Consider the following 13,178-nt stretch of genomic DNA (forward strand, 5'->3'; position numbering starts at 1 on the left):
GCTGAAATTTTTCTTAAACTCATATGTAGGATACTGGTTTCTATTATCCACATAGGGAATTAATATCTGGATTAGTAGTGTTTTAGCCTGGGAACAAATGACTTCCAGATCCTATTAATTAATAAGTTAATTACTAATAATGCATTATTAAATAAATGTATTTACTACTGCTAGTACTTACAATTTGCTATTTAGTCTTATAAACTATTGGGTCCATCCACCCCGCCTCCATGATTATACTTGTGTATAGCAGCAACAAATATGACATATTTTCACATGTGGTTTTCCTTGTTTGAATTCTCAAAAATCTTACTCAAAGCAATAGGAAAAGATTCACGATAACATTTCCCAGTAAAACTTAATCCACAAAAACATAGACTCTCAGACTAATTCAAAGGGTTTTACTGTTGTATTTTAAAGACATCACAATCTCATTGTAAGACTATCACATGGTGAGTCTGGAGATTAGCATCAAGATGGAAGCCCAGTGCATGAGCTCCCTTTAAGACCGGGATATCAAATGAATCTCTTTTAACTAGACTCATACTACTAGCAAAAGTCTATACAATATTTATTTTAATTAAAAATTCAGCCTGGCTAAGTTTTCTAGGCCTTAACCGGATGCTGTGAGGCTCTGATATGTTTCTTCCAAAACAAATAGAAACCATGTTAGGGCTTCTTAGCAGTAGTCATATTTTCAGAGAATCTGACTGTATGTTTATTAGTGAAATAATTATAAGTAATCATTTCATTTTTTTAAACAAATGAGATAACTCATTGTAGTGAAAAAGAATATTAGTTTGTATTTGAGTTTAGGTATAGCACCATCCTAGATTTGAATAAACAATAGGATTGACTTATTACCTAAGAAAAGAACAACAAATCAATAGATAGTTATATCCAAAGAGCAGAAATTTAAAAGGGTAAGTTTTACTGTATTTTTAAAAGTATGTGTTTATTTCTAATGTTTAAAATAAAAACAACCTGGAATTAAAATGTCTTAATTAGGATGATATTAGGGAAGGAAAGAAGGAAAATAGCTAAGCAAAAACAAAAATATGATTCTTAAATTTCTGATCAAATAAGTAAGATAGAAATCTGCATAAAAATAAGAGGGAATTTACATTATTACATTACTTTTTTCCATAATAATCATGGTGGTTGTTCAATGGGCCCACTGGCACAGATCCAACAATGTGGACTTTTCTTCACCAATGCTGATTTGGCTACCACCCCTGGTGACTGCCAAACCTGCCAAAAATAGAGGCCAACACTGAGCTCCCAACACAGCAATGCTCCTAAGGGGACCAGTTAGAGCTAGCTGTGATTGTCCTCACAGGGATAGATGCATATTCTAGACATGGATTTGCTATTCTACCAAAAGTTCTTCTGGTAGTTAAAATATCGTTAATATATAGCATGGAGAACTACACATCAGTTAGAAGAGAAACAGCTGATGGACCTATCACAATGAGTGAATTAGAAGAACATAGAGAAAATATTCACACAATTCTTATAAAATACTGAGGCAATGAAAGTAAAGGGAAAATGATTTTTCAAAGAACCTGCCTTGAGTTACTGTCTAGGCCTAAGTGTTCCAAAGGTGGCTTAAAACATTTGATAAACTCAAAGTATAGCCAGGTTGTGTAGTCCTTAAATTTTTGTTTCTTTATAGTTCTTAACAGCTTTTATATTTTTAAAATGGCATGAAATATTAATAATATGAGTTAGTAGATATAAAATACTTAAGAGAATGTACCTATTGACATTTCCAGGAAATCTTATATACAACTGCAAAATAACTATTAAAGAAATGAATTGATTAATTGGAGCCAATGACAAACCTAAAATAGCCAAAATATCTATGGTCAGCAAGGAGACACATATATTAGAAATAATACGCAAAGAGATATCCATACTACTCACAGGAAGTCCCTGTTTTCCTGGTGACCCAACTTTTCCAGGGTGTCCTGAAATGCCATCTGCTCCATGGTATCCTTGTATGCCTTTTGGTCCAGGTGGGCCTTGAAGTCCCTTGATAATTAAAAATTATTTGGATTGTAGATATGCTGAAAAGATGTTAAGATGACAAATACTTTTTTATTTATTGAGTTGGGGAAGTTAACATTTTCATATTCTGTTTTAGGACAAATTTTCCTGTTTCCTGGATTCTTTAACAATTTACTATTTGGATTCAACAGATAACTTTAAAAGTTTAAAAGTCTTTAAAAGTTCCCCAAACAAAAATGCCGAGATAATCAGCAATTTACTGTGTAACTGTATGGGCCTTAGCGTAATTCCCTGCTATTTCTCATTGTGTCAACCAATACTTTCTATAACCGTGGAGAAAAGGTTAGCTATAGGCACCCGTCAGCTTAGGATATAGGCTATCATTTCCCACTTGCCAAACCTTGTATTGTGTTCTTTTCCCAATAAATAAATTACGGCTTTTTCACTGCCACTTTGAATCAGATAATTATATGACTGAAGCAAGGTCTGAACATTTTGTTTCTAGACCCTTGGGCAACTGAATTTTATATGCAAGGATCTCTGATCTGAGTGTGCTTATAATTTATATTCATTTTCTCTTTTTTTTTTTTTTCAAACCAATAGAGGTTACCCAAAGCAGTCATCTAATCCTTGGCTAGGAGAAATCAGTAGAAGTCTTTGCTAAACATCCAGTCTATATATATCTGCCTGGCTAGAAGAGGAAACTGATGGAGAGGTAAAAATTGATTTTTGTCTTTGATGAAAAGATTAACATTTTTTTAAAGACTAGAGAATGAGAGGCTGAGTCTCTAATTAAAATCTAGCTCATGTCATTTTAATTATGCTTGAAGATCTCTGACCTTTGTCACCATTCATGTTATGACTCTAAGTTCCCTGTTTTTCAGTGGTTCACTGTCAGAAGCATGAGTCCATAGGGAGGGCTTCATAATAGGGAGGGCTTCAGGAAAATAGCATCCTCCAACTGCAGGGACTTATATTTAAACAGTAAGTTTGGTTTTAAGTTAATGGCCATATTTTGTTCCCTCCATGTTCTAGCATGGGTTTAAATTTTTTTAAAAAGACAATCCGATTTAACCAACATGATGACATAATTGGCCCCAAATTCTTCTGCTCGCTAAAGTTGCCAGTTCCATTTAGAAAAGCAAGAAAGATAAAAGAGTCCTGTTACTTACAGGAATCCCAGGTTTCCCAGAAGGACCAGGAGCTCCTTTTTTCCCCTTATGACCCTAAAAATGGAAAGGACAGTTGTCAATGGACTATAATAAACTTACTTAAACTGAAGCCATAGAAAAGAACACTGAGACCTGGATGCTGCAGCAAGAACTAGCACAAACTAGTTGTATATCATGGGGATTGCCATTTAATTTTCCTGGGAGTCAGCTTCTTCATCTCAAAATGAGAAACTTTGACAAGATCATCTAGGAATTTCCTTGCAGCTCTAAATTATATGATTTAAGAATTTAAAACGTACTTCTAAAAGGAAGTGAATAGATTATTTAATAAATGTCCCTATTTCAGGAAGGGCCTTGATCTCCTTTTGAAAATGACTACATACTTACTTAATTCAGTAAATATTTATTGAGTATCATGTATCAGGGACTCTGTTATGTGCTTGGAAGGCAAAGGCAAAGTTCCTCCTTGCAAAGCGCTTATAGTGTGCTAAGAGGAACATGAACTGATAGCCTAAAATGTGCTTCTCTGGAAGAACAGAGAAGAACATACTTGTTATTCAAGGAAAAGATATTTATTTCCCATGGAATTGTTTGTTTTTCCATGTGTGAGATGTTTTAAGTCATAATTGATTCAGCAGTAATGGGTCTGCCAGGATAGTTAGGAACTTTGCTCTTGCAAATCATGCCATTGTTCTGATGATATTCTAAAAGTATTTAAAGAAGAAAATGTGGAAAAGAGTGATTTGGTTCACAAATAAGAAAAACAATCATATTCTCATTACCAGACACATTTCTCAGAAATCATCATAAGTTCTCATAAACAGGATAATCTCACTAAAATAGGATGTTAAGTTATTTAATTTTGAAGACAAATTGTGCTAAAGATTCAGTTTAACAACAATAACAAAGAAACAACTTTAAGACATGTTATGTTTTTTGACAATGAGCTTAAACATTTTATGAAGAAATAGTATATGTTGTCACAGAGAAAAGGAGGATCCTCTCTGTTGTCACAGAGAAAAGGAGGATCCTCTCTAAGAGATAAAAATCCAACTTTTTTAGGATTTGATAACAGAAAGATATAAGTGTTGTGAGTTGTACTTCCAATTTTGAAAACTATTGTACTTGTCTTAGAAGTCACTAATGCAAAATGTTTCTAAAGATGAGCAAATTAGAAAGTGGGACAGTTGGTGACCTAGGTTTAATTAAAGTATACACATTTCTAGAGCATATGATCCCTATAAGTAAAATATGTCTTTCCTAACACAATAAAAAAGCAAAATAAAGACCACTTTAAATATTGGAAAAAAGTTGTAATTTCAGTCATCTTAAATAATACTTACTAAATAGCAAGTGAATCATGATAATATGCAATTATGTTAATCAATGTGTGTATTTTTTCCTTTACAGTATTTCTTTTTATGCAAAGAGATATATCTGTTCTGTACTTTTGATTTTCAAGATAGACTTTTCCTTGGCTTATGAATTTTAAAATAGTTCAACAAAACTCATAATGGAGGTAACAGTTTGAAAAAAAATATATTTTCACTTTCAAAATCATGTTTTTTAAACACAAAAGCCTGATTCCTAAATATTAAAAGCCTATCTTTAAGTTAAAAACCGAGGTTTGTTATAAAGGACTCAAATAATAAAATTTACACTGTAAAGAATAGATTTAAAATAATAATGTAACAGTTTTTCTCACATAAGGGAATAAATATCCTCAAGTCAGGGAAAAAGAAAAGAAGAAGCAAAAGACAAGCAAAACTTAGATACTGATAGCGATCTCTGAAAAGAACCCTTTGCCCCTCATCCTGTCCTTGAGACTTTCTTTTTCCCTTTTTTTTGAGACAGAGTCTTACTCTGACACCCAGGCTGGAGCGCAGCAGCATGATCTCGGCTCACGGCCACCTCCATCTCCCAGGTTCAAATGATTCTCCTGCCTCAGTTCCAAGTGGCTGGGATCACAGGCATGCGCCATCACACATAGCTAATTTTTGTGTAGAGATGAAATTTTGCCATGTTGGCCAGACTGGTCTCAAACTCCTGACCTCAGGTGATCTGCCCACCTCGGCCTTGCAAAGTGCTGGAATTACAGGTGTGAACCACAATGCCCTGTCTGCTCTTGAGTCTTTCTTAGGGTAGAGAGAAACACTAGTGCTCTCAGATAAGTTTGGGGATCTGGGCGCAAGGGTGATGCCTAAGAAGACTAAAATCCTCATTGAGAAGTCCACATAAAGTATACTGAGTATCATAATTAGAGTAAACAATGGGTTTAAGAATGCCTTTCTGAGTCCTCCAAGAAGCCTGTATGGTGTGGGGAGCAGAGAATGTCATTTATATGTGACAAAGAAGAGAAGATGATGGCCCTTAGAGGCCTGAGGAAGTCTTGTACCTGAGATGAGAAAATAGCTGCACATGCCAACATAGGTCAAAGTACTTTTGCCAGGAGGGCCAAGGTGGATGCCAAGACAGTGTGATGATAGCAACTGTGGGCCAAAAGGATGATGTGCATTTCAGGGGACACTAGTGTGAACAGATGATGACTGAAAACTGAACTTATTTTCCACCCACTTTCCCTACTATATGTAACTCCAAATTTGAGAAGAGAGTGAATGGAGAAAACTCTAATCAAATGTAGGATATTTGAGTGAATGGAGTTAAAGGCAGTCAATAGATTAGATATACAGTACATATAAAATTGTGCTTTCTTTTTTGCCTGGGTACCACAAAAAAATATGTATAGTGGCCCATTTGAAATTGGATCCATTGTAAAAGGCTTCTGTTCATTGAGACTATATTGGCTCACAGACTACTAGAGAAAGTAATCTAATTCTTTTGATAAGGGAAATATTTTTTAATATGCAATGTCAATCCAAACCCTTGTTATTTTTTGTTTAAATGAGGCTGAAGGACAGTTATCTAGATACTTCATAGTTCTAACACTCTTTGAGAAGGCAGCTTTATAAAGCAAAAATAGATTTAGAAAGTTAAGCAAAAATGATTCTCTCTTTTTTAACCAAGAAATTTTAATTCATTGAAATCTGAAATTTTGTTTTGGGAGAAAAAGGTTTTGGCTTGAGTCTCGGTCTTTGAGAGTCATTATAAAACAGTTCACTCACATTTGCATTAAAAATCTTTTTAAAAATATAGTGGTTCTGCAATTGGTTTTGACTTGCTCTAACTTTTTCTTTACAGCTGCCCACAGTCTTATGTCCAATGAGCAAACTGAATGGACATAAGTTAAATTAATCATATTTTAAGTTAAATTAATCATATTTTACTTAATTTTTAAAAGATTACAAGTAATAGTCTTCTGCATAATAACAGGAGCTAGGAAATAAAGTTTCTAGTATTGCTTCTCTTGCTAAATGGTTCTGTGATTTTAGGTAACTCATAATCTCTCTGGGATTTAAATTTCTTCATCTGAAAATTGAGAGGGTTATCCAGATGATTTTAAAGGGCCATTTCCAAATCTAAAAAATAAATTTAAAGCTTTGCAAAAACAAGATGACAGGAATTGGACAGGACCCATCTGGCCACTGAAGGTGTCCCTAGTGAATAATACACAGTCAGTTGTTATTCTTGTAGCAATTAATACTTTTTTAAATTCTAAGAGGCCTTTTAATGTGTCCTTGGGTTGTATGCCAGTATTCTCCAAAATAGGAAAGAACTAGCTCGCCTGGATTATACAGAAATTAAACTATGGCTTCTTAGCATCTTTCAGCTCCAATATGCAGAGTTGACCATGTAGACTAGAGAGGCAGTTGACTAGTAAGAGTATTTGATATTCATTAGTATAATTTTAACATATGCTAATAAGCATCAGAAAATGTCTTATTCCTGAGATCTCTCAAGATGGTAAAAGAAAACCTGTAAATATGAAAGTATTAATTCTAAAAAAGTAGACATTAAACTGTAAATATGAAAGTATTAATTCTAAAAAAGTAGACATTTTAGGATCAAATAGCACTTGCATTCTTAGGCACTTATTGCAAATATAAGAAGCATGACAGCAGTAGCAGTGTTCCAGGTTTCCAATGTTTTCCATGACTTTTTCCAATTTGGATATTAAAAATTCTAAGTGAATGAGTAAACTATCTTCTTTCTCTGCTTTTTTTCTTGTTTAGGATTATCTTTGATAGGACATTTTTATTAATATTATTTATTAGAGAACCTAACAGAAAGTGACTGAATAGATGCCAAGGCTATTCAAAATGGGTTCTAGGTAAGTGAATGCTTATTTAACATAATTGATTCAACCCCATTTTATTACTTACTCCCATAAGTGGAAAACACAAGTGTGGGTGAAGACTGCTTAACAAATCAGGAGAAACACAATCTCAAATTCGCCACTTTTAACCATTCTCATCTAATTTATTATTAACTCGAGTGCATTTTCTTAAGAATTTAATCTGAAATCAATAGCATGTGAAGTCAGAATGCCTGAAAAACAAGGCAGCAATGAACTGAAGGTGCACATGACAAAGCCGCTTGCTATGTAAGACGGAGGAAGTGTCTATCTGGCCACATGGAAAAAGAAGACTAAATTCAGTAAACCAACAGATTTTTTGTTTGCTTGATAGATACTTGATTTGCCTTATGAAAAAACATCTTTTAAACCAATTATGAGGCTGTGTCACATAGTTAAACAACTTTTTCCACTCTTACAACAATGATTCTTTACTTGGTTGAACTTTAGTCAGGCTTCTGAACCTTCCAGGCCCTCCATGTACTTCCTTGTAAAATCCAGTTTTAGCAACAAACGCTGCCAAGTCAGGTTCGCAAGAACCTTCACTCTTGATATCTGATCACTTTTGATATTTGATATCTAATTGGATTCCTCATACTCTACCATCCCCCAGCTGATGTCTGATTATCCCACAGTTAATGTTTGATGAACTTGGCCTGTCTTCAGCAAAAATCTTGTTAGGTTGGTTTAACCAAAATTCCCCTTGCCCCTGGTGTTTCCTCTTAAGTAATTTTCCATTTGCTCATACTCAATCTCTTCCTTTGTTATGAATTCCTACTTGCCTGTGTTATATTTGGAGCTGAGTCCAATCTCTCTTCCCCACTGCAAAATCCCATTGCAGTGGGCACTATACCTATTGCAATGGTCGTAAACAAAGTCTTCCTTACCATGCTTTAACAATTACCATTTAATGCCTTTTTTCTTTAATACTTTCTACAACAATCATATAGGTTTGACTGATATGTTGCTTTACCTTATAATATTAGTTTTAAGGCTTGTTGATATTTCTGCTTGAAAACTCAAGAACATATTATTAATGTGAGACAACTTAGGCAATTTTCACAAAGCCAGAATAGGCTTCTGGTAAAGAAAAATTTGGATAATAGTCAAAACAAAGGACTCAATAATTCTGTATTAGCATAATTATTGAAAAACACCTTATTTAGAGACCTATAGTGATCCATATTCCACAGTAATAAATGAGAATTTGAATTATAATAAATAGCAACTTCTTGTGCTCCTGCTTTCTAAAACTGCTAGCTATAAATCTCAAATCGCCTTAAATAATTTCAACTTACTTCAGATCCTTTCTCTCCTTTCAGTCCTTGTTCACCCTGGTCACCTGCATCGCCCTTTAGGAGAAACCAAAATAAAAATCACATATGAAGCAGAGACCAAATAAGTTACATTAATGTTAATTTTTAGAAATAATGCTTTCAAAACATACTGGGGGTCCTTGTTGTCCAGTGGCCCCTCTTAGTCCTGGCACACCCACATGTCCCTAGAAATAGAAAAGATTACATTATTAGAGTAAATAGAGACATGTGATTTAAGAGAATAGGATACTATTACTTAAAATGGTAGCAAAGTGTTGCAAAGCTTAATTTTAATATCATATAGATTATGATTCTTCTTGGAAATAGACAAGAACATAATAGCTGTTGGATATTATGGTGACCAAGAATAAGTTAGGGTTTTCTTTCTTTCTTTCTTCTTTTTTAAATGTGAATTAATGTAGCAGGTTGAATGGTAGCCTCCCAAATGTGTGTCTATGTCCTAATCCCCAGAACCTGTAAATGTGATCTTGTTTGGAGAAAGGGTCTTTGTAGATGTCGTTAAGTTAAGGATCTCGAGATAAGATTATCCTGGATTATCCACGTGGGCCCTAAATCCATTAAAAAGCACACAGAGGTAGACTGACATGGACAACAGAGGAGAAGGCCAGGTGAAGACAGAGGCAGAGATAGGAGAGATGCAGTCATAGGAATGCTGACAGCCACCAGAAACTGGAGGAGGCAGAATGTGGCCCTAGAGCCTCTAGAGGGAGTGTGGCCCTGCTGATCCCTTGATTTTGGATTTCTGGTTTCTAGAACTGAGAAAATTACATTTCTATTGTTGTCAGCCACCTATTTTGTGGTAATTTGTTGTAGCAGCCTGAGGAAACTAATAGACTCAATTACCAAAGGAACAAAGTTTGAGAATACATTTCTTTTTCAAGTTCTTCCTCCTCTGAAAGTGTACTATAGTCTCCATTTTACTTAGCTGAAACTAAATTCACAGCTATTTGGACAGTAGATTTACTGCGCTGAAGACTGGGATATAATACCAAGAAACACCACATGACTCTGACATTCAGCAATCTGTCATCACCTTAGTTCTCCTAAGACGAAATGCTGACCTACCACATTTTCCTTTTCAAGTGTGTAAACAGAAACTAGTAACAACCCAGAAGTGTGTTCAGATGAGAGTTATGCAGGAAGAATTCTGCGTGTAATCTTTTTTATCCCCTTTCCTGCTGTTCTACTCAATCAGACTTCTTTCTTCCTATTTTCTGTATGTTACAGAAAGAATGCCTTAGGAAAGTTAACAGTCCCATCTCCTGGGCTAGAAGATGAGATTGCATACATGGGCTTACAATATTTATTTTTACAGAAAGGTCAACTGAAGTCTTCTGTTTGTATTCTGAGGCAAATGTTTATAGTTTAAGTTTCAACTTCCTGATAAAGGAAATGAAACCTGTTTAAGGAAGTGAACAGTGGCAGGCCGGGCGTGGTGGCTCATGCCTGTAATCCTAGCACTTTGGGATGCCGAGGCGGGCAGATCACAAGGCCAAAGATCAAGACCATGCTGCCAACATGGTGAAACTCCATCTCTACTAAAAATATAAAAAATTAGCTGGGCATGTTGGCATGTACCTGTAGTCCTAGCTACTCAGGAGGCTGAGGCAGGAGAATCGCTTGAACCTGGGAGGTGGAGGTTGCAGTGAGCTAAGATCGCGCCACTGAATGTCAGCCTGGCGACAGAGGGAGACTCCCTCTCAAAAAAAAAAAAAAAAAAAAAAAAGTGAACAGTGGCAAGAGAGAAAGGCTAGTCTGGAAATCTTCTATAAGCTTCTATATAGTACATGGCCACACTAAAGGGAAAGCCATGATCACACGTGACCCTTAACAAAACATGAGCAGAGCCAGCAATTAACAGAATCTGCTCAATCAAGAGAGTGTGGTACAAGTAAATATGACTACTTGAAGGTCACTTATCAAACAGGATTCAGGAAAGCAGTGGCTGGTGAAAAGCTGGAGCTGAAGTGAGAGTGAGAATATGAGCAAACTACAAAACTCCGAACTATCATGCCAAATTACGGCTTTTCCACCATCCCTATATGCAGTTTTACAGAAATATTTTCAGAATGATCACAGAATAACCAACTGCCTCTCCTGGCTTTGTGAAGTATAAATGTAAATCTCATCAAGATAAACCTGCATTCTAAGGGTCTCATTACTATTACTTTGGTCCATTCTATCCCTCTGAAAATTGACTATGACCATTCTTCCGTAATGGTAAAAATTAAATATGCCATAGTAAATGTTATTACAAAATTATGCAGGAGAGGTTATGGAAAGTGATGGAATTTGTTAGATAATATTAGTGGTGGGATGAGTTGAATAGCCAAAGGAACTTCCAGAAGATTTTATAAGGGAAGTGGTAAATTCAATCTTGAAGAATGAGTTACTGAGGACATTCTGGCAGAGGGAATAGCATGGGAAATAAAGGGATGCATCTGACAGAACATGTTAGGTAGAAAACAGATCTGAGAGAGCTATGACTGGGGACAGGGAGTCTAATTGGGAAGCTACTGAAATAATTTTGGCAAACAATGATGAGAGCCTGTACTGAAGTAGGACAAAGTAGCTAGATTCCAGAAACATTTAAGAGTCAAAAGAAGTCACTGACTGAATGTGAGAGATGAGTAGGGGTATGGGGAAGAAAAAGATTGATAGAGAGATTGAGTATAAGAGAAAGATAGAGAGAGAGAGAGAGACAGAGAGAAAGAGAGGGAGAAAGGATTCATCTATTGGCCTGGACACCTGAATGACTGGATACTATTCACTGAAATAAGGACATAACAAGAGTAAGATCAGGTCAGATTTGGACAGAATGAGGTATTATGGTTTGGCATATACTGAGTTTGAGGTGCCTGTGATGATGTCCAATAGCTATTTAGATCTGCACGTCAGATGCTAAGGGGTGAAGGCCTAGTTGGGATTTAGTTATTTCATGTGTGTAAAAATTCTAGGACCATTGCCAAACCCAAATAAAAAGAACTTTGAGCTATAACATAATTTATTCAGGGTTTTTCTGGGACTTCTCTCTTAAGTTTAGCTTGAGTTAATCTTGGATATTTATGTTTCCATTTATATCTTTAAATAAAATGTTTCCATTTATAGCTTTAAAAAGTGGCTGTTGCCAGGATAATTCATTTATTCCCTCCAGGCCCTCTGGCTCTCTCAAGACTCAAATAAATTTATCTTGATCTATGTGATGCATAGTTTTAGTTTGTAGGATGATAGCTATAATTGTTTTTCCTTTTATGAAATAACATAAAATAAAGTTATAAATTTTAAAGCTAAAATTCACTATGTCTATTTTTATACTGATCAAGTGTTCTTATTCTTTATTTTTTATATATATGTGATGTCCATGGTGGCAGAGATTGTGTCTGGGATGTCCAGTGTAATTTTCACGGCCCCTAGCTCTTCTCCTGGCCCATGGCAGACACTCAAATATAAGCTTAATGACCAGAGACAAGTTTTTAGAAAGGTTATCATACATAACACATAAAGTGTGTCACTACAAACAAGTATGCATTAATAATAATGAGCACAGCTCTGAGAGAGAGTCCGCCACAACAGAGGCGGGGCCACCATTGCCGAGACAGTTCTAACTACCCCCATATAAAAAGGACTACAGGGAAGAGCTCAGGGCAGCTGGGCGGAGCCCACAGCAGCTCAGCAAAGCCCCTGCCGGCAGGCAGAGGCTAGGCGTGCTGCTAGCTGGGCGGGTCCGACCTGAAAGAAAAATCAAAAAAGGCAGTAGTGCAACGGAAACTCATAAAGCTCCAACTCCCTGGGACAGAGACAGACAACAGGTAGATAAACCCACAAAAATGGGAAGAAACCAGCGCAAGAAGGATGAAAACTCCCGAAACCAGAACACCTCTCCTCCTAAAAGGGATCACAACTCCTCACCAGCAAGGGAACCAGACCGGATGGAGAAGGAGGGTGATGAAATGACAGAATCAGACTTCAGAAGATGGGTAGTAAGAAACTACAATGAGCTAAAAGAACATGTTCTAACCCAACGCAAAGAAAATAGGAACCTTGAAAAAAGATTGGACGAACTGCTGACGAGAACGGACAGCACAGAGAGGAGTATAAGTGAATTGATGGAGCTGAAAAACGCAACACGAGAACTTCGTGAAGCATGCACAAGCTTCAACAGCCGAATTGACCAAGCAGAAGAAAGGATATCAGAGGTCGAAGATCAACTCAATGAAATAAAAAGAGAAGGCAAGAACAGAGAAAAAAGCGCAAAAAGGAATGAACAAAACCTTCAAGAAATGTGGGACTATGTGAAAAGACCCAATCTACGTCTGATAGGTGTACCTGAATGTGATGAAGAGAATGAATCCAAGCTGGAAAATACTCTTCAGGATATTATCCAGGAAAACTTCCCCAACCTAGCAA

At 36.0% G+C, this 13,178-nt stretch overlaps 1 protein-coding gene across 2 annotated transcripts in view; it reads right to left on the minus strand.

The window, feature by feature from the left end:
• Positions 1-13,178, minus strand: part of COL24A1 (collagen type XXIV alpha 1 chain) — a 400,711-nt gene that overhangs the window by 79,580 nt on the left and 307,953 nt on the right. For both annotated transcript variants that reach the window (XM_074381116.1, XM_039473942.2), the window contains 4 exons: positions 8,882-8,935; positions 8,733-8,786; positions 3,183-3,236; positions 1,927-2,034 (listed from right to left, as the gene is read on the minus strand). In XM_074381116.1, the coding sequence (XP_074237217.1) occupies positions 1,927-2,034; positions 3,183-3,236; positions 8,733-8,786; positions 8,882-8,935 (270 nt within the window). The remainder of the gene's footprint in view (positions 1-1,926; positions 2,035-3,182; positions 3,237-8,732; positions 8,787-8,881; positions 8,936-13,178) is intronic.

Source organism: Saimiri boliviensis, chromosome 11 (assembly GCF_048565385.1).
Source record: "Saimiri boliviensis isolate mSaiBol1 chromosome 11, mSaiBol1.pri, whole genome shotgun sequence".
Taxonomy (NCBI): Eukaryota; Metazoa; Chordata; class Mammalia; order Primates; family Cebidae; genus Saimiri; species Saimiri boliviensis.